Raw genomic sequence first — 21,678 nt, 5'->3', positions numbered from 1 at the left:
AAGAGGTCGTTACTCATTGGAGTGGCTGCAGAATGATAAAGGGGGTGGGTGATGGGGAGGCACGAGCTTGGCTCAAGAGGGAGGTCTTGTCCTTGCAGGATGAAGGCCTAGTGGGAACAAATCTTGGTTGTCTGCCAGTGGTGCTGGACCGATGCAAGCTCTACAGCATCCTCCAGGCTGGAAAATAAAGCACAGATCCTGCAGAGGAGCTGGACCTGACACAGCTCGGTCTGACGACCTGTGTGGACCTTGCAGTCCCATGGAGGCTCTCACCGCAGGTCAGGGTGGTGATGGTGGTGGGATCACCAGCTGTGATGGTGACCCACCGTCTTGGAGTGGTGACCCATCCCAGTCTTCGTCCTCTGTCCCACTTTGGGACTATCATACCTTCCCGTGGGACCCACATTCCCGGAGAGGTGTTGGGATGCAGAGGGGCTTCCTGAGGGCCAGCGATGCTCAGAGCTGGAAGGTCTCCCTGACACCTCTTTGGACCTCCAGTTTGAAAAACCCCATCCTGCTGACTCCTCTGCCAAGTGCATGGGGATGACATCTCCCTTTTGTCAGTGCCAAGGTTGGAACCCTGGGCTCAGCCTCTGAGGCGTCCCGGTCCCCCCCGTCCATCCACCCACCCCAAAAAGGGCAGCAGCAGAGCCAGGACCCAGCCTTGGCGCTGGGAAATCTGCTTCCATCTGGCTCCGCTACCAGCCCAAATTAGCAGCAGCTCCTTCACCGTTTAATATTTCAAGATGTTCTGGGGGAAGCAGCGCAGCTCCTGGAGGGGGGAGGGATGTTCGAGAATCACTTCTGCGCCTTTGAAACGTGTCCTTTCTTATTTTTATTGGATTTTTGGGAATCATTTCTGTCCCTGCAGTGGCAGCAGCTAGCAGAAGCGAAAGTGGGCAGATGGTGGCCCGGGGGGCCGGCACCCCCGGCTCTGGATGCGGGGACTGTTTCTCCCCTCCGGAGGGAATCTCTCTCCCTTCCTCGCTCCGTATTTCTGGCAGCAGCTCGCAGGGATGGGGAAGATACCACGGTGGCTCCAACCACCCCCCCAATTTTTTGGCTGTCCTCCCTCGTGCGGTCGCCCTTCCCTGCCACACACGGTTCCCGAAGGATGCTGAGGTGGGGAGGGAATTTATTTCCCTTCCCCACCAAGAAGCGATCGTATAAGCAGCATAACCTGGCAGGAGCAAGGCTCCCTGCCCTGGCGTGACCCCACCAGTAAGGCAGGTTACAAGACACTTGTTTCACCACTTTTAATCATTAAACCTTAAGCTTAATAGGAGAGAAGCAAGGAACTGAAATATTCATTTGCTGGCTCCTCGCCGTCCAGCAAAACCGCTTTAACAGCTCTGGGCTCAGCTTGCTGGAGACCTGCCGCTTTCTCCTGCCCCGTATATTATGTAAGAAGCTTTTCAATAATATACGTTGAGACATATGGCCTCTCAGATTTAGTATGCAAATGCAATATGCTTAACTAAAAATAGCAGATATGCTTAATGTAGTTTGTTATAACACCTTCTGTTACTTGGTGAGTAATGAATTGCGGCTGCGCTTTACAGAGAGCTCGGAATGGAGTGAGCAGGCAAAAACCTGCACTCTGGGCCTGACTTTTGTGGTGAAGGAGCTCGATCATGTCCCGTCTCCTGCCTCTTCCAGCACCGAGACCGGATGATTACACAGAAGATACCCGAATAAATCCTTTGTGCAGGATTAAGTAGTGCATTGCTGGTAGGAAAGCTTTGGGTCCCAGCTAGGCGTGGTTGTTGCTTTATATTCTGGGTCATCAGCTTGTGTTTTGGGGTTTACATCCCATGATTATTCTCCCAGTTTACAGGGTAGGAATCACACCGGGGTTGCATCCCACCGGTGCCAGGTGAGAGCATTGGCTCTGTGCCCTCATCCCTTGGGGTCGTGTGGCAGAGACTTCGCTGCTGCTTTTCCAGCCTCTGAGCCATGGAGAGAGAAGGATGCGAGGTCCGTCTCCCACCCTTCCCAAATCTGCCTTTCAGCCTCCCTCTCCCAGGCTCTGCAGGCAGAAGGTTCTCTCTTCCTCTTGCTCTTCTTCTCCCTCTTCCTGCAAATCCCTTCTTGCCGTTTTTTCTCACCAAAGCGAAGGAAACAACCGAGGAGAGGTGTCATTTCACGGTGGCGGCTGGCTGACAGCAGTGCTCCCGTCCCCGTCATGGAGCAGCCGAGGCTGGGAAGCAGCCCCCCATGCTTCTGTCGCAGCCCCCCTGAGCCGGGCAGTCTGCACCTTTCAGCTCCAAGGACATGAGGTTTTTCAAAGTATTTTTTTAATTCATTGGAAAAAAAGAAAAAGGGAGAAAAAACCCTTCTGAAATACTCTGTGTCCCAAGAGGTGAAGTGGAAGAATTGATTTCCCTCTGTAGCTAATACCACTGCCTCTCTTGCCTTTAGTACGAGCTGGTGGCCTTTCATGCTGGTAGCTCTTGCAGGTGCGGGGCTTTTGGTTGTGTTTTCCCAGAATAAATTTTAACCTCGCACACAAAGTACCTGATGTCTTGGATGTAGTGGAGCTTGTCACACGATGCTTCTGTGCTGCTCTTCGTCTGCTTTCCATCACCATCAAAGCCTCCAGTAGCCTTGAGATCATCACTGATGTCCTGGAGCCACATCTACCTGAGTTGTCTGGCACCTGGGCAATGTTTTGGGGGGGTCTCAGCGCACTTCCCACCTCCGTGAGAGAGGAGTTGGTCCACCAGGAAACGATCCTTTCCCCCCCATTTCATCCCAACACTGAGTATTGAAGGGGACCAGGGGAATGTGCAGTCCCTGTTGCAGGTTGTCAGCAGCGCTTTGAAGCAGCAAGGTTGGATTTCATAGCTACGGGGAAGGGTTCCTAGAGAGAGAAGCTGGTTGCCTTTACCGGTTCCTTAGCTCTGAAAAGGGAACGCCTGAAATTCCCGTTGGGGCTCCGTTGTGGTTATCTGATCCTATCGTAGCTGCCTATGGAGATGAAGGAGTTGCCTTGGCTCAGTGGAGGGAAGTTGCAACGCCTTGGACGTGACTCATCCTGCTGTAGACCTCTCCCTGGGTTGGGATGAATCACTCCGGAGCTGCCTGCCTCGCTCCTTCGGTGACAGGAGAAGCTTGAAAATAGGTTTAAGTGTCCAGAGCTGGGCATGGGGCTTGCCTGGAGCTTGCAGCAGTGCTGTCAGCAGCAGGGACCCCCGGGGGTGTCACCGCAGCATCCACGAGACCCCGACATGGACCGTGGCAAGGAGATCATGTTGGAGAGAAGAGACAGCGTTCCTTGGTGTGCTGAAAAGGTTGCAAAGGGGAACAGCCTTGGAGGTGATGTCCTGCCTTTTGGGCTCCCAGTGGTAAGGTGACAGGGGACCTGTCCTTCAGGATAAAGGGCTGGGTGGTCTCCATCAGTCGTCTGTATAGGACTGTAACCTGTCGATTCTAGGACTTTCCATCCTATACCCCCCACCCTAAATGCAAGATACACCTCCTGGAAAGCAATTAGTGAGGTTTGCCCCTCTTCTACAACAGGGGCTCTTCTCCAGCTGCTCTGGGGACATTTTTGTCTCCTCCAGCATCAAGTCATCCCCATTCCCTTGGGCCAGTACTGCCTTTCCCGCGTGCTCGGGATCAGCCGGATTCCTCCGACCTGTGGCCAGCTGGATGAGACCACAACGGACTCCCAGTCCCCTGGCCACCTTCGCGTGGTGGCTTCTGTACGCTTAATTTGTCCCTCTTAAATGCGGGTGAGCAGCCAGGCTGGGCTCACGCGCGCTCTGCGCAGCCCCACTGGGACTCTCGCTCCTGCCGCATCCGAGCGGGACGCGTGGTGTTTTTCCCAGCAGCTGCCAGAGCCGGCGGTAGACATCTCGTTTTCATCCACGGGGAAATTTGTAGTCCCTGATTGCTCCCGAAACAGCAGCCAAAGCGCAGCCCGCGATAGCAAAATGCACAGGATAAATTCTGAGCAACTGTTTTTTAGTGGGGAAAGTTGCGTCAGCTCGGTCGCCTGTCAAACGGGTGCCGTCAAGCCTCCCCAAGCCCTGTTGTGAATACTCTTTATTTCAGCTTCGCTTAATCCTGTTACCAAGCAACTTGAAGTGAAGCAAAACACGGCGCTTCCACAGAAATGAGAGCATGCACAGGGGAGCGAAACTGGTTTCTCTGGCGTGAAACTGGTTTCTTTATAATTCTGGTTTTTTCGCGGTAAGCTTGTCGGTCCCGCTTTCTTATAGCTACGTTTCCATGGCGATTTAGGAGCATTTTTTCATCTATAAATTTTTGTCTAGGAAAATGTGAATGTTAGGCATTTGTGTAAGATTTCTGCACAGATACAGGCTGGTTAAAGAGGCAGTTGGTTCCCCCAAGTCTGGGACACAAGGCACGTGTCGGCTGGGTCAGTGTGGGTCCCGGCTGCCCCACTGGTGTGATGAGCCCGACGTGCTCAGGAGGTGCTGAGCTGCACGCAGAGACCCCGGGTCGGTCGTCTGAGGACACGCAGCCGGGTCCCACGTGCTGCTGAGCTACATGGGAGCGTGCAGGAGGGATGCCAGGGGGATTGAGGGGGTCACTGGGTTGGTGGGAACGGCCATGGCCATGCTATTCTGAACACCCAGAGCAACTCGGGGTGCTCGGCCCCGGTGCTGGGGATGCCAGTCGGTCCCGGGGGCCGGCACGGGAGGTGGAGGAGCACTTACTCTGATGCGTGTCGTTTCCATGGCGATACTGAGCCAAGGATGCCGTGAAAACTAGAGATGAACCTCGACGTCTCACAGCATCTTCTGGGTGTGTCTGTGCTGCCACAACAACCCCTTTGCTCCTGGGGAGCCTTCCTCCCCGAGGAAGACAAGGAGCCATGGTCTCAACATACCCTTCATGGAATGAACACCTGTGCTTCCTTCCAGATGTTGGGCATGGTGCTGCCTGCACCCCTTGAGGATCCTGTCCCCATGAGATAGTCCCTGTCTTTGCACCCCCGTAATACACCGCGGTATTGAATGGCACTTGGCAGAGCGTAGGAGAGGCACCGGTGACTCTTCCAGCCCAACGAGTTAGGAAGCACATTGCTCCCATTTTACAGATGAGGAAACTGAGGCAAACGACAATGAGAGTATGGGCAGAACCCAAACCTCCCAGCTCTATGCTTACCTCTGCACAGCACAGGAGGAGGCTTATTACCCAAAATAAACCTTCAGGCCACCTTCTAATACAGCCATAATGTGAACCAGCTGAGAAAATACCATCCACTTTTCTCAGATTGAGCCATGTGGGATCTACTTTGGTTTTCTCCGAGCAGGAGCCGCTTCCGTGGAGCTGCTGGTGCCGATGGCAGAGCGGGCAGGTGACGGCTCCAGCTAGAAACGACCCGTGACTCTGTATCTTCAATTCCCAATAAATTAGTGCTGAGCACAGCTTCAGATGTTAATTGCTAGGGAGAAGTGGATCAGTTTGGACATAATAAGGCAGGGGAGTAGGGTAGCTCCGTGCCTTTGGCAGCATTTCTTATTTTAATTGCGGCTTCTTGCATATTCACAGGGATGAACTTTGTAGCCCGCACCGGAGCGTACAGTCAGCTGGAGCTTGATTAAGATTTTTCGAGCGATGCTCTAAGCAGAAAGCCCCGACGAAGTCATGGAAAGCCAACGCCAGAAATAGAAAGCTGTGCAATCTGCAACATATAGTACTCTGCAGCCAGCTTGAAGCACATGCTGAATTAATCCCCAATTTAATTAACACTACTCTAATCCTTCAGGGAAAAGAGCAGCTCAGGACTTGTTTGGAAACACTGTCCTGTGTACATATTTAAAAATGCAACCATCAAGGAGTTTTTGCTCTGTTCCCAACCTGGGACACACTAAGAAATGAATTTACAGGCGTTGTCGTCTGAAAAGTGGGATTCGAGACTGAGTGAAGGTCTGCGGTTGGGCAACATCACGAAATTCATTTAAAAACCATAAGGTACGAACCAAACCCCAAGTCACTGGTTTTTATTTTTAAAGTTTTTCTGCCATTTGAGCCAATCAAAGGGTTTTCAGGGTTATTTTTTTTCCCCCGCTGATGGGTGATTATTAGAAACAGCCTTAACAAAACAGCGGCGATGGCGTGGACCGGCGCTCAGCCCTGTGCCCCCAGGAGGCACTGCTAGAAGAAACTGTGCAAAACGGTGCAAAAAGTGGCAAAACTGTGGCCTGGCCACGTCTCCGTGGCTGCTCACGCCCCTGGTTGCACTGCTCCTGTCCCAGGGCGACCAGCGGGGTTTGCTGCAGAGCCTTTTGGGGTTTGCTCCACCCAGAGCCATTCATTTTAGCAAGCTAAAGGCACCCAAAAGCAGACAGTCTTGTGTTTCTTGGTCCTATGAGACCTTTCTTTTCCTTACGCTTGCAGCAAATATTTCACCCCCGTTAATGCTTCTCAGCCCCAGCATGGAGCTTGGAAACATTTAAGATGCAGCTAATGAGGACTGGTCCAGGCATATTCCATCAAAGGGGTTTGTAGCCAGGCTTTTAATTTTTCTCGCTTAGTAGAAAACAGTTATTTTGTAGAAAATGAATTTTTAGGAGAAGTGACAGTTTTTCAAAGCCAGTTTCATGTTTGTAGTTTCGTCCTCACGTGTGTTGCTTGCAGGAAAAACAATGAATGCTGCCTGGCTTTTGGCAGCTTTTCTAAAAAAATGCTGATTATTTTGCTCTTCTTGTTATTATCGATGATGAAAATTAATAACTGTGTTTGAAAACTAAAGTTTGTTCTACAGTGCAGAAAATTCCTTCCCCTCCCTGTCCGTGATTGCAAATGGCTACCTGCCAGAATTTTCTATATAAAATTACAAAACCTGTCGCTTTTAAGTCTCTTATGGATACTTGCAGGCTATTACTCTTATTTGCTTGATAGGGATGGGCAGGGATTTATCTGCAGAGAAGGCACAGCACCCAACCGTGGAGACACGTGGCATTCAGTCGGAGCTGAACAGACCTGGGGCAGGTGCAGAAATGGGCAGAATAATTTCAAATGGAAAATGTTGCAACAAAACAGTTCCCAGTGCCCAACTACTTAGACTAAATAGAAGCTTTCTTCTCCAGCTTGTCAGGTAATTACTGGAGGAAGCATATGGTATCTCCTCCGGAGTGTTGGAAGGGGATCAGCACCAGGCAAAGCGATGGAGCCAGGTGGGGTCGGTAGGAGTGGGCATCACGGGAGGGATAACACCATCAGGACTGAAACTAGAGGAGCAGGTGGGCACTCAGGAGAGGGTTTGAACCCGTGCTGGTGTGCGTTCACCCATGGGACTTGGGCAGCTGGGTGCTGAATGGGCTGCGGAGCCCAGGACTGCAGTGGTGAGGTTGGATGGGGACGCTCTGCATTGCCAGAGGTTTTGGGGAAGGCTGGCTTCACCCTCAGCGCTGGAGTGTTTTGGAGGGTCAGTGCTGGGGAGGTGTTGGCAGGGAGGAGACCCTCAACTGGAGCCTCTGCGGGTGGGCAGATGCAGGGCTTGAGCGGACAGCAAGAGAGCTTGGACATGTCAATATCTCTGGGGCCCCCAACATAAGAAGGACGTGGACCTGTTGGAGTGGGTCCAAAGGAGGCCACGAAGATGATCCAAGGGCTGGAACACCTGTCCTATGAGGAAAGGCTGAGACAGTTGGGGCTGTTCAGTGTGGAGAAGAGAAGATTCCGGGGAGACCTTATGGCAGCCTTCCAGTACCTGAAGGGGCCTGCAAGAAAGCTGGAGAGGGGCTTTTCACAAGGGCATGGAGTGATAGGACAAGGGATAACGTCTTAGACGGCAGATTTAGATTAAATGTAAGGAAGAGATTCGTTACTCTGAGGGTTGCAAGGCCCTGGCCCAGGTTGCCCAGAGAATCTGTGGCTGCCCCCTCCCTGGCAGTGTTCAAGGCCAGGTTGGATGGAGCTCTGAGCACCCTGGGCTGGGGGAACGGGTCCTTGCCCATGGCAGGGGGGTTGGAACTGGATGATCTGTAAGGTCCCTTCCGACCCAAACCATTCTGTAACTCTGTGATTCTATGATCTGACATCTCTTGGAGGCAGAGGAGCCCAATTATGGCCAAGCAAGGCAAAGGCTAGGCAGGTTTTCGTCATGGTGGGTCCCAGTAATAGTGCTGTGGTTTTCACCATAACCCCCATCATGGGAGGGTGGTGGGGAGTGATTCCTGTCACGGTTGTTGGGTCTTGAGCAGAAGTGGAGGCCAGCAGCAAGGATGGTCCATGCCAGTCTTGCTCCAGGAGGCTTCAGCATAGGGAAAAGCCAAACTAAACTCACATTCTCTGTGCCGATGTCCCACAGAGAAGATGCAGGTCTCTGAGGAGATGCACCCAGGCTCCGCATCCACCGCCTGCCACCCCATGCAATTAGTAATGCTGCGTGCCCTAAATCATGATGTTATTTAGATACCAAAAGCGCTTTTGTCACAAGGAGACAAAAATATGTAATCACCTTGCGTGGAGCATCGCAGAGCCAGTGCACAGGCAGGCAGATCAGCGCGGGCACCAGAGGCGTTAATCGATGGGACCGTGTGTTCCAAGAGTGAGCCTTGCAGATCAGTGCATCTCTGACTGGTTTGAAGTCCAGCTCCAACTGGATGGAGCTGAGCCCTGACCAAGCGTGTGGAAAGCTCGCCGCCATCCCAGAGTTTTGCAGAAGTATGCAAGGCCGGGGGAATTAGGTATTCTAAGAAATCCTGTTTATCTCCAAATTGTTTTCCTGTGCCTTAGATAGAAAAGCTGGGCTTTAGGAGGTTAAATATGAATGGCCTGCTCCAGCTGCTTGGTCTGCTGAGATCAAACGCTTGAGGTGTGGAGATGCTGTGGGTAGACGTGTGGCTGCAGATGCGGAGCATGAAGTGTCACGCAGCCAACATGTCAAGCAGCCTTGCTGTCAGAGTGGGGCTTTGTAGATGTTGTTTGTTCCCAAAAGCTGAATGAAATGTGTGTTTTGGTTTGTGGTTGGCAGGGAGGGTTTGTTTGCTCGGTAGGGGATGAAGGTGGCAACAGGCCAGGGGTCTTCGGAGGTCTCTGGTCCAACCTTCTTGGATCAACGCTTGATCGGTTTGGTTGTGGCTTTGCCTAGCTGGGTGTTGAAGCCACGGAGGATGGTTAGCTGTGAAGCAGGTAGATCTGAGCACTGTGGATGCTCTCGCTTAGCCTGGCAAATCTGTGCCGAAGCCCATTCCCACCCATGCAGTTTCTGGCTTCGTTTGCCTTGGGAGTTACTGAGAGAGTAGGGTCCAAGAAAGTCCTTTTGGGAGAAGGTGGCTGATCCCTTTGCTGCCCGACTGAGTCAGCAGAGTTGCATCCTCTTAAGTGATGGGTTCCTGAGATCTGTAAACCTCATGTCATCCAGTATCACCTTATTCTTCCCATGTTCTTCTCCTCTGCCCGTGTCACCCCATGGTCTGGTGTCTTCTGCTGTTGTCTCCTGCCACATGTCTTTGTGCAGTCCCTGGCATAACAGCTCTGTGGCTGTGATTCCTTGGTGCTGGGTTTCTGCCAGTGCTTTGGATTGAAGACAGTGCTGTTAAAAACTGAAATGCATCATAAAATAGTAGAAAAATACCAAGGAATAGTAAGCAAAGAAAATAGTGACTCATCTTCAAGCAGAAGCTCTTTAGATGTAGAGGTGGCATTTGCTGGCCACAGGCATGGATTGATATGAGTGGGTAACTCAGGTTTTAGGCTAAATTATGCATAGTTAACAACTTCCTTTGCAAATTAGCCCCCCACCCCTTAGTCCCATATGCTCCCTCTAGTTTGTTGGGGTGTGAGACCGCAGCAGCGATGCTGAAGAGTAAAAGGTTACGCGTCTCAGCTGGGTGAAGATGCCTGTGTGATGAGAGGAGCCCAGAGTGCTTGTATGTCACACTCGGGTCTGATTTGCATCCTATTAATTCTGCTTCAGAAAGTCTCTTTCGAGCTGGTTTTAGCTTCTAGTGGAAGAGGGGGACTGACCTCGAGTTACTTGGTATTCAGCACAGATTTGGGATATGAAACCTCGCATCACCCATAACTCGGTGACGTGTCTGAGCCCATGCGCTGCAAAATAACCTTTGTCTGGCTTGGAGCAACTTCAGCTGCCAAAAGCATGAGCTCTTTTGAATTTAACACACTTTTTTCATTATTTAATGACCTATGTTGTCTCCCAAGTGGCCTCATGCCGCGTCAGAGATGGGGCAGCGGGTGCGGGGTGCACCCGTGCTTTTGGCATTGGAGACCTTACGAATTGTAGAAACATCTCTGTTCAGGGCAAGGAGGAGTTTGTTTGTTTAGGTAATATGGGAATGTGTTTAAAATTCGGGAACTAAGTATCAGCTAGAAAGTAGGTGTCACCTCCTGGTTTCTGCAGCTTGGAAGTACAGACCAAGCTGAAGAAATCGTGAATCTGCATTACAGGGAGGGTGAGCCCTTGGAGTAGGCAGCAGCGTAAGGACCGGGAGCCTGGAGATGCTCCTGGTCCCGACGGGCAGCAGTGGTGATTTGGGCTGAGTCCTGGGTGTGCTGTGCTCGTGGCAAACGCTGCTGATGGCTTTCCTTCCTTGATGCCCAGAATTCTGATCATCCAGGTGGAGCCCTCCCAACTGCTTACCTCCTGCTTTTGAGCAGCACAGATTTACCAGATATAATTTTTCGCAGAGGGACAAACGTGCCCACGCCGGTGGACACCATCCCGCCCACCACAGCCCGCTAACCTGCCCTCTTCTTCTTCCAGAGGAGACCACGTTTGAGGCTGGAGTCAAAGTCCAGATCCACAGCCAGTCCGAGCCACCCTTTGTCCAAGAGCTGGGGTTCGGGGTGGCCCCTGGATTCCAGACCTTTGTGGCCACCCAAGAGCAAAGGGTAAGTCCTAAATTTCATTTATACACCAAGATCACTCCACTGGCTCCATATGAGATGTTCCTTCTACACATCAATGCCCCTTGAGAGGCGTCTTCATGATTAACAGCTATTTTTATGCCTTGCTTTGAATTGATTGGGTTGAGGGCAGCTTTTTCAGTGTTGCTTCCCATGCATTGCCCACAGTCCTTGTAATTTTGGCCACAGAAGGGACTTGGTACCGTACATCCCTGGTAATTTCCCTGCCTCGCTTTCTCCTGGTTACGGTTCAGCTGTGGCAGTCGCTCAGTGCGTTGGGTCCCTTCCAACCCCCCGAGAAAGGATGCTTTTTGCCAAAAAGCTCTCACACTCCAAGGCTATAAAAAGAGACAAGAGGAGAGTGTTTCATTATGAGATCAGTGTGAATCCTTTCAGGTAACACCGAAATACTCAACGCTATTTATTATAAACTGTGGTGGGATGCTCGTGGCTGGGGCCGCGTCACCCTGCCTGAGTCCCGACAGCGGCACATCATCACGCTGCAGATGAATGCGATGTGACATAGCGACATTAGACCCAAATCCTCGTTAGGCATTCGGAAAGCCGGCCAGCGGAATAATTCTTTCCCCCAGCTTGGCCCCGGTGCTTTCATCCTAGCCTTCCTGCCTCATTGCCTCTCTCATTTTCCTCCCTGCTCTTGCATCCACCCTCAAATGAGACATAAATCAAGTTGAGGAAGGCGAACATGAGCTGTGGGAAGCTTTGCTCTGATTAAGCCTCCGTGGAGATCAGAGCCACGCTTCAGCTCAGAGCAACGCGAGGAATTCACTGCCGAATATATCGTTACGGCCTCTCTCCGTGGCCGCCGGTACCAAAATACACCTGAAGACGCTGCATTGCAGCCAGCCTGGACGCGGCTCCACAGAATCACAGAATCACAGAATGGTAGGGGTTGGAAGGGACCTCTGTGGGTCATCTAGTCCAACCCCCCTGCCGAAGCAGGGTCACCTACAGCAGGCTGCAGAGGACCTTGTCCAGGTGGGTCTTGAATATCTCCAGAAAAGGAGACTCCACAACCTCCCTGGGCAGCCTGTTCCAGTGCCTGTTCCAGTGCTCCGTCACCCTCAGAGGGAAGAAGTTCTTCCTCATGTTCAGACGGAAAGAGCTCCTCTCTCCTTCATTACGGCGCGCTTGTGTGCAATCATCCAGGAGATAACGAATGGTGTGGGTTCCCAGTGGGCGAGCGCCAGGTGGAAACTTCTCAATTAACGCAGAGAAATGTTTCGCTGTTGTCGGTTCGCATCTCGTGGGAAGTCCGGTGGGCTGGAGAAAATGAGCAGCTTTATTAGCGCGCAGGGCTCTCGTTTGGAGGGTAACACCTTAGGAACAGCGAAGGCAAAGGGCTCTTCGGGGGCTGAGGCAGCAGCTGCCAAAGTCCAATGGAGAAACAGGGTTGGAAGCCCATCATGGGCAGTTTTCACGCCTGTCCCCTTGACACAAGGCCTTCCGTGCGTCCCCGGGTTCCTCACCTCCCTCCACAGCCGCTTCGTGCCGCCGTGGGGGACGCAGCAGCACTCAGCGTTGCTTACATGGAGCATGCTGCGAGATAAAGAATCTGGAATGATGGAAAACTAATTAATTACTGTTGGCAGTAATCACTGGATAGTGAATGCCTTATCCATCCCCTCTCCCCGGAGGCATCTCCTAAAGCAGTCTGCGGGTCTCCACGGCCCGAGGCGATGGCGGTGGGGTCAGCCCCGTGCCCGTAGCTGCCATGGGCAGATGCAGCGCAGAGCGGTGGGCTCTGGATCCGGACCCAGGGTTAGGGCCAGCGGGTGGTTATCCCCCCACAGCGGCTGCGTACGGGAGCCCTTCCGTCCCAGCACCCTGCAGACGGCTCGCAGACGCTGGGTTACCCCGGGGAGGACAAGTGACTTGCCAAAGGTCCTGGAGGAAGTCATTGTCAGAGCAGAAGGTCCCATGTCAGACTGGGTATAAGAAGAAATCTTTTACTCTGATGGTGATGAAACCCTGGCCCAGATTGCCCAGAGAGGTGGGAGATGCCCCATCCCTGGAAACGTTCCAGGCCATGTTAGATGGGGCTCTGAGCAACCTGATCCAGCTGAAGATGTCCCTGCCCATGGCAGGGGGGTTGGGCTAGATGGCCTTTAAGGGTCCCTTCCAACCCAGACTATTCTATGATTCTGTGTCGGAGCAGAGGGTCCCGTGTCGTGGTCTTGCTTTTCCATCCCCAGCGTGCACATGCCTGCAAGCAAAGCCCTTTCCTCTTTTCCCAGCAGCAAAGAGCAGGATTTTTGTTTAGAACATTTTCAGCTGGGAAAAATACCTCCGGCAGAATTAGCCCCCCCTTAGCGAGACCACATCAGCTCCGGAGAAAAGCTACCCGCGGCGATGGCGAGGCTGGCGATCGGGAAGGGCATCGCCAGCCGTTTGCAGGGCGCTTTGCGTGCCCCGTTCGCGGGCAGGCAGGCAGGCAGCGCTGGGCAGGGTGTTGTTTGGGCAGCGCAGCCGGCGGATGCTGAAAGAGTTTGGCAACAGCTCCTCGAATCGAACCCGCCTGGCAGCACGAGCGATAATTGGAAGGATTTGTCTTCCTTAAACATCCCCGCTTCAGCGGGGTTTGGGAGCGTGGCTGGGAGCTGGAGCCTGCAGCGAGGAGCTCAAGGACTTGGTTTTAAGACAGAAATAGCGGAAATGCTGAGACTTTTAAGACAGCTGCTGTAAATCTTCCCCATCCCATTGCCAGCATTAACCATTTCATTATTTCTGTTGAAAAATTGGATCTTCTATCAGGAAGACAGCCAGCTGAGAGAGAGGGAAAAATCCCATCCCGCCCCAAATCTCTTCTTCCAGGCAGGGAAGATGTAGAAGCTGACAAGGAAGACAGATTTGGGAGGACTCTTAGCTCGAGTGTGTCCCCTGTTCTGCAGGTTTTGCCAGAGTTTGGGTGCTTGGAGAGAGAAGGGCACGTTTCTGCTCAGGGCCAGGGGTTCTGTAACTGGTGTAAACTTATCCCACAGGCTACAGCGCCTTTACCCAGGAGACACGGAGGGCTCTTCAAGCCACTGCCTGGAGCAGCGTTCAGCTCCCCAAGTGATGCTGCCCGCCCCAATCTTCTCCATAAAGTCATTTTTCAACCTAATTACAACCATTACAGCATACACATGCTGCTGCCTCCTCGAATTACCCGGCAGGGACCAGCCGGGCATCACCCACCGTCTCAAGCCCTGAACACACATCTTTTATTTAGACCTCTGATTTAGTCCTTTACTTTTTGTACTGAATCTCTGCATCTGGGGCAGGCACATGCTGCTCCTTCAGTAAGTCAGAGCAAAAGGTGGAAAAGCCCATGAACATCGCCCGGATGCCTGAGTCCGGCCAGTTGTTGGGGTCCTAACCCATCTGTTTTACACCATGAAACATAAATGAAACGATCCTCCAGCTGGAGAATAATAGAGATAAAGATAAAGAGAAGGTCATTTCGTGTCTCCCAGCTCAGAGCAGCCTCGGCGTTAGCTATAAGCGCTTGTCCTGGCAATAAGGAATACAGGCGGGGAATTGGGCAGACTTGGCTTGGAGTGGCGGTGGGAGCTGTGCCTCGTCTTTAAGACGGGCTTTGGGGTGAAGGGGATTTATTCATGGCTGGTTTAGAGGCTCATGGCTTTATTTCTGGTTTTATTACTACCCCCTATGGTCATATTCAAATCTATCCCCCCGTCCCCCCATCCCAGTCTGGAAATAAGGATATTTACTGGGCTTTACTTACTGATTTCCAGCCTTTCCAGGTGTGCAGCCGCTTAGCGCAAGCAGGGACTTGCATCTTGGTGCCGGGGCGATAAATCCTGGATCTTTATACCGAGAGCTTTCCAAAAGCCCCTCGTGATAAGCAGACTCTGGCTCTGTGATGGTGCATGATCTCAGTAAATGTCCCGCTAAAATCAGCTGTCAGTCTAAAAAAAGGAACAGAATCAGCTTTTCTGCTCCTTCTGCAGTGGCTGAGCCCTCTGATTCCTGCAGAGTGACACTTTTAAGATATATTTACCAGGTTGGGAACTGCATCATTAATGCACTAACGATGTCATGCTGGTTTGCACTAATAGCATCATAAGAGGGACTTTGCGCCTGTATCGGTTGTGCGTGCTGAGTCAGCAAAAGCAAGCCTGCAAAGGCAATGCCAGCAGGAGGTTTCCTCCATAAAATGTGGTTGCTGGGTTATGTAGGCCAAGCTGGTTCTTTGCTGCGGACTTGTGCGTGAAGGGAGATGCTTTCTGCCTGAAATCTCAGACCGAAGCGACCCCCTGAAGTTGAAGGGGAGCCGGGACTGAGCTCCCGAGAGCAACTGGGGAGGTGGCGCAGCAGAATCACAGAATCACAGAATGGTAGGGGTTGGAAGGGACCTCTGTGGGTCATCTAGTCCAACCCTCCTGCCGAAGCAGGGTCACCTACAGCAGGCTGCACAGGACCTTGTCCAGGCGGGTCTGGATATCTCCAGAGAAGGAGACTCCACAACCTCCCTGGGCAGCCTGGGCCAGGGCTCCGTCACCCTCAGAGGGAAGAAGTTCTTCCTCGTGTTCAGAAGGCAACGCGCGATGGACAGTTGTGATTAAAACAAGAGTGTCTTGATGGAGGACGGTGGAAAACATCCTCTCTGGGTGACTTTCCATACACCACAGCAGTGGCTGTGTCTGAACGCAACGTGAAAGAAGCTGAAGTGGTTTATGTGGATGTGCGAGACCAGAGCTGCTGTTTTCTGGACTTTTCACACCGTTTTATGTGGGGAGAGCCGGCTGCGGTCCCCGTTGTGCTGTGCAGTGAGAGATGCTCCGGCCTCGCAGGGGAGCGGTTGCCATGGCAGTTGCTGAGTCTAATGAATAAGGTTTGTTTTCTCATGAATGGGCAAAACCCTGAGCTGCGCGGGAGCCGGCTCTGGGCACGCCGTGCCGTCACCCTCGGATGGGTCCCTAGGGAGGGCAGGACCACCCCGCACAGGGCAGTGCCTTCAGCTTCCGCTGCTCCTGGCTTTGGAGGGATCTGCCTCAATTTTTCTCTGTTGCTGGCTATTTTGGGTGAGCCTGGTGCTATGACAAGCCTCTCTGGACCTTGTGTGGTGCATGGCCTTGGGGAGGCTGCAGTATCTCCGCACACCCCTGCACTGGACCGCGGCACCAAGGCATGGGCAGCCACACTGGAAATTGCATTTCAAAGGGCTGATCCCCTGGAGAAAGCCAAATTCCTCTTGGATTTTGCTCCTTTTAATCCTGCTTTTCCAGCTGGGTTTTACAGCATCATCACCGCATCTCAGCAGCATCGCCCGAGCCTCTCCCATAACGGATGGGATCCGATAATGTTGCTTCCCCAGCTCGGCTGCTCCCCACTATGCCATCGGCACGGCACGTTAGAGAAGATGAAAAGCACACTAAAAATGGCAATTTCTGCCAACTTGGCAATAAAAGTTTAAGAGGCTTCAATTAAGCAACAGGTTCGAAGATGGAGCAATATTGTTTAATAGGGCTGTAGTGTGCCTTGGAGACTCATCCCCTCCTAATGCTTGCATGGGACAGAGAGCAGCAGCTACCAACAACTGCACCATCAAGAAGTGTAATTACAGAGGCAGGAAAACGGGACTGGGGGTCTAGCAGCGATCGCTCTGAAGCCCGAATTTCCAAACAGGGTGTAGGCAGTGGCATTTGAAAATTAGGAGCAATTAAATAGCATTTCCCATGTTTCCTAACCCTTGCTCAGAGCAGCTTCTCCTACCTACAGTCTTACACCTCCTCCTGGAAGAACATTCACTATCCGATTTCTTTCTGTTTCCCTCAATCCCACACACTCTCCCAGCTGATTACCTCCAGTATATCAGCAGGCTCTGAATTAATTCAACGAGAAGCAAAACTGGCAGGCAGTGGTGGCCAGCCACATAGAAAACTTCACTGCACAGGAGCAGTTCAAAGCAGGAGACGTAAGAAAACGATTGCACGGCTGTTTTTGTAGGGTAACAGAGTGGCTTTGCCTGGAAAACAGCGCCGGGGGTGAATCAGCCTGTTTGGAAAAGGATATGAAAGAAAATGGGTTTGGAGGCCAGCGATGGAAAGGAGACAGGGCCAGGAACCCTTCACCATACTGTGTGGATGAGAGGATTTTTTTAAAAAAAGATGGAAAGCTGCTCGCTGAGGACAGGAGAGCTTCAGAGAGCCCAACTCCCACCACACAGCCCCCAAACTGGGCACCTCGGTAAGAGTTTGGCCAATGTAGGCCAAACAAATACAGCCAACGGTGTCCGGCAGAATGAGGGGGGAACACTTTTGCTGCTTATAGATATGCCAAGGAGGTGACTAAGAGGAAGAGAGCAGAGTTTTAATCCAATTTAAGACAGGGTTTGCACACGAACGAAGGGTACAACTCATTTAGTCAGAAGGGAGTTGTGGATGCTCAGCGCAGCACAGGCTGGGAACCATCGTCCTAGGAGCAGGTCCTAGGAGCAAACCAAGAAAGAGCCTCTGAAGGGGCTGCCCTGGATGGCAGAGACTTTTCGGGGAGCCACAGGAGGTTTCAATATCGCTATTTGATTTGCAAAATCATTTCCGAGAAAACAGGGACGTGGTGGAGCGTGGAGCTCCAAAATCACGTTTTCCTTCTGGTGCCCACTCGCCTCCAGCCCCTGGGGACCGGGGGGCTGTGTAACGTCCCCGAGCCCTGCTCAGGGGGACCTTCCAGGCGCTGGAAGGGTTAAGCTCTTGTCCTTAAAGACAACTTCTTTGGTGCTTGCGTGAAGGGAGCAAATGGGAAGGAGCAGCCATATCGCACCCGGCACGGCAAAGGGAGGCGGCAAAGAGACAACTTGCAGCATCATTAATTGGAAGACGGTGCCAACAAGCTGTGTGTACGCCGAGCATTTTAAGCATTTTACAAGTGCTAAAGCTGCCTGGGATTGAAATTCTATGAAGTTTATGCTATTTGATGTCTCGTTAAGGAATGAAGGTCTCTGGTTGTTGTTTCGTTTGGAGCAAATGCAAACACGCCCTGTCCAGACTTTGCAATGTTCAGGGAGAGGTTTGCAGCCCGCTTTGGTGATCCCTGCCTGAAGTTCGGTGGCATCAGGTGGGGACCTACGCATGGAGTTAGGCAGGAGAGGGGCTGAACTGTAGCCCAGAGCCGAGTTGGTGCAGGATTCATCCCCAAAGCTAGATTCATCACAGAGCCCAGCTGCAAAGTGGGCTGAAACTGCCCCGGCGTTGTGCTCGAAACATCTCTGCTGCATTCCCATATCTTCCCTGTTGCATAAAATTAAACATGCAGAAAAAAACAGAGATACCACTTAAATTAAAAAAAAAAAGACCTCTCCAGTTGCAGACAGATGTTGGCTGTTACGGGAGGCTCAGTGCCAAGAGCAGCGCGCGAAGGGAAAAGGGCTGTGGTGGGGAGGGGGCTGTGCTGAACGGCCCCCGCCGCCGCGACCTGCTCCCCCCGTTTGCCGAGAGCAGCCCTTGCTTTCCTTGCGTTTCTGGCAAGCAAGATCTGTCCTGCTTTTAAGGAGACAAGTCAATTTGTTCCTTTTTTTTTTCGGCGCCTGCCAGTTTGTAACTTGATTGTCGTAATCCCTAATAGCCAGGATCAAGAGAATTTAAAAAGCATTTCATTAATTAATTAAGTATTAATGATTGTAAAAACGCGAGGATGCGAATTTGTCAACCTCAATTAGAGGCTGAAGCTGAATTTCTGTAAGCGTGAGACCGTGCGGTGCCAGGGAGGGGTATGCGCGGGCAGCCCTTGGAAAGCTGCCACCGCAGTGGAGCAAAATTAGAGCTCAGTGCTCCTCTCCTGCAGGAACCGAGGGCAGAAACTGTCCCTGCTGCCTTTACCCCTGCTTTTCCTTTTGCTTTTCTGGTTTTTTCTCCCTCCGGCTTCAAAGCAAAGTAGCTTGTCTTTGGTGGTAGCAGAGCAGGTTGGAGGGGAGCAGCTCGGCATCCTTGGGCTGGCTGCACTGGACCAGCACCGGAGCCCTCCCGCCAACCCCAAATCAGCATCATCTGGAAGAGGGGAAGGCGATTCTCTCAAGAGCAGGAGATGTCTGCGGGGCTGCACACTGCCCAAGAGTGGCTGCAGGGGAGAGGAATCAAACCCAATTAGCGTCGCTCCTGTTTACGTTGTTTACGTGGCCGCGGTCTGCGGGATTGCTCCGTCAGGCACGCTCCTGTTTGCTGTCCAGCGAGAAGGGTCCCCGGTGCGCTCTTCCAGGCGATGCAGTGGCCTCCTGAGCATCGTGGGCAGGAAGTTCACATGTCAAACATCTACAGTGAGTTATTCAGGGAGCTCTCGGAGGCCTTTTGGATGTAAAGGCTTTGCTTGAGGTTGCAGCCCAAAGAAAGCACCCGTTTTGGGGAGGAGGGGGTTAAGGAGGGATGCTTTTACGGATGGGTTCACCATTGCATTAACCCCAAGGCTTGCAGGGCAGAACTCAGAGGGTTGTCATCAACGGCGCTGAGTCTAGTTGGAGACTGATAACTAGTGGTGTCCCTCAGGGGTCAGTACTGGGCCCAGCCTTGTTTAACTTCTTCATCAACGACCTGGATGAAGAGTTGGAATGTACCATCAGCAAGTTTGCTGATGACACCAAACTGGGAGGTGTGGTAGATACACCAGAAGGCTGTGCTGCCATTCAGCGTGACCTGGATAGGCTGGAAAGCTGGGCAGAGAGGAACCTGATGAGGTTCAACAAGGGCAAGTGCAGTGTCCTGCACCTGGGGAGGAACAACCCCATGCATCAGTACAGGCTTGGGGTGGACCTCCTGGAGAGCAGCTCTGCGGAGAGGGACCTGGCTGTCCTGGTGAACGACAGGTTAACCATGAGCCAGCAGTGTGCCCTGGCTGCCAAGAAAGCCAATGGGATCCTGGGATGCATCAAGAAGAGAGTGGCCAGCAGGTCGAGGGAGGTTCTCCTTCCCCTCTACACTGCCCTGGTGAGGCCTCATCTGGAGTACTGTGTCCAGTTCTGGGCTCCCCAGTTCAAGAAAGATGAGGAGCTACTGGAGAGAGTCCAGCGGAGGGCTACGAGGATGGTGAGGGGACTGGAGCATCTCTCCTACGAGGAGAGGCTGAGGGAGCTGGGCTTGTTCAGCCTGGAGAAGAGAAGGCTGCAAGGGGACCTAATATATACTTACAAATATCTGCAGGGTGGGTGTCAGGAGGATGGGGCCAGACTCTTTTCAGTGGTGCTCAGCGACAGGACAAGGGGCAATGGGCACAAACTGAAGCACAGGAAGTTCCGTCTGAACATGAGGAAGAACTTCTTCCCTCTGAGGGTGATGGAGCCCTGGCCCAGGCTGCCCAGGGAGGCTGTGGAGTTTCTCTGGAGATATTCAAGACCCGCCTGGACAAGGTCCTGTGCAGCCTGCTGTAGGTGACCCTGCTTCGGCAGGAGGGTTGGACTGGGTGACCCACAGAGGTCCCTTCCAACCCCTACCACTCTGTGATTCTGTGATTCTGTGTGATTCTGTGACTCCTGTGCCCCGGCAGGACAGGCAGTGGGAGCATGGATGCGGCTCGTCTACGGGGAGAGAAGCCACAGGGGCTGGAGGGAAGAGACTTGGGATCCTGCTCCATTGTACGTCAGGGCAGGAAACCCTGCAGAAGAGTTTGGCCCCTTGGTTTGAGTCTTTCACTGCAAGGTGCACTATTTGAAGGGTAAAACTGTACCCTGGGGCTGAATAGTCTCCTCTTTGAAGGATAACGGGGAGCGCTGCAGAGGATGCGACCCAATGGTCCTGGCAGTCACCTTGTACCTGCGAGCGATGCTGCTGCGGCTCCAAACACAGATGGTGACAGAGCAGCTGCCTGCAGGGGTAATCAGGAATGAAAGGTCAGGACAAGAGTTAACTACATCAGAGACTTGGTACAGTGGTGCCTGCTCACCAAAACCACCTGGGAAAGGCAAAGAGAGCTTTGCTGGGACCAAATTACCTTGGGATGTTGAGGCAGGATCTGGGAAATGTGGCTCCCCTACTCTCTGCAGAACCCAGTCCCTAATGATGTGCCTTCTCCCTCCGGAGAGGTCCTGCATCCCTATTTGGCTGCTGATCAGTTGGGAGTTTGCTTCTGATTACAAATTACAGAGTGCAAGGGAAGCAACGAGTCTTTCAAGCTGTAATTACCATGGAGGCTCCAGGTAACAGCCCCTGATGAGCCCTTCAGAGAGAGAAAAGTTCATTGACTTGCTCAAGGGAGGGAGGGTCCCACCTTGCCAACCCAGGGAGATTTGTCTCTAAAATCTGGCCCCTACGGAAGCAGCACAGATTTGCCTCTCAAACTCCGAACGCTGCAGCGCTGCGTCCCACCGAGCCGGGGATGGAGGGGAAGCGCATGGCGGTGCCTGTCCCCGGGGCTGGGAGATGCTTTGGTTGCAGCCACCGCATCCTGGGGCTCTGCTTGGAGGCATGGCCAGCAGCCAGAAATCCCGCCCGGGGTTACAGAGGCAGAAGAGGTGGGGATTAATATGAAACAAGGCAGCAGTGGGGTGCCTGTGTAGCAGCCCGTAGCCAAGAGTTTTGCTGGGGAAATTTCCTTTAAAAAGTAAAAATTGGAGCTTCCCTGGAGTCTCCTGTCGGTCCCAGACACGACGTGCTTTTCTCCAAAGCAGGGAAAGCTTTCATACTGCAGAGCAAAAAAACCTCCACCGGTGTTAAATGCACCAAGAGGCTTTTTCTGCTCTCAAGTGTCAGCAATTCAGAGAGCGGTGGGGAGAGCAAAAGTCTTGGCACGTGACAGGGGAGATGGGTTGCACCGATTCCTGCATTTTTAGGAAGCCAAAAAAAAGTGAATCGTGAGCGTGTGCATGGGCTTGTGCATGTG

The 21,678-nt window shown here is 52.5% G+C and overlaps 1 protein-coding gene across 3 annotated transcripts in view; it reads left to right on the top strand.

Annotated features, from left to right (window-relative positions):
- Positions 1 to 21,678, top strand: part of LOC104338677 (acid-sensing ion channel 2) — a 513,818-nt gene that overhangs the window by 479,945 nt on the left and 12,195 nt on the right. For all 3 annotated transcript variants that reach the window (XR_012766230.1, XR_012766231.1, XM_009944739.2), the window contains exon 3: positions 10,709 to 10,836. Coding sequence is in view for 1 of the 3 variants with exons in the window: in XM_009944739.2 (XP_009943041.1) it covers positions 10,709 to 10,836 (128 nt within the window). In the remaining 2 variants the exon portion in view is untranslated. The remainder of the gene's footprint in view (positions 1 to 10,708; positions 10,837 to 21,678) is intronic.

The sequence above is a fragment of the Opisthocomus hoazin genome, chromosome 26 (assembly GCF_030867145.1).
Source record: "Opisthocomus hoazin isolate bOpiHoa1 chromosome 26, bOpiHoa1.hap1, whole genome shotgun sequence".
Lineage (NCBI taxonomy): Eukaryota > Metazoa > Chordata > Aves > Opisthocomiformes > Opisthocomidae > Opisthocomus > Opisthocomus hoazin.
The sequence above is the reverse complement of the archived record's forward strand: the minus strand, read 5'-3'. Positions and strand labels throughout refer to the sequence as shown.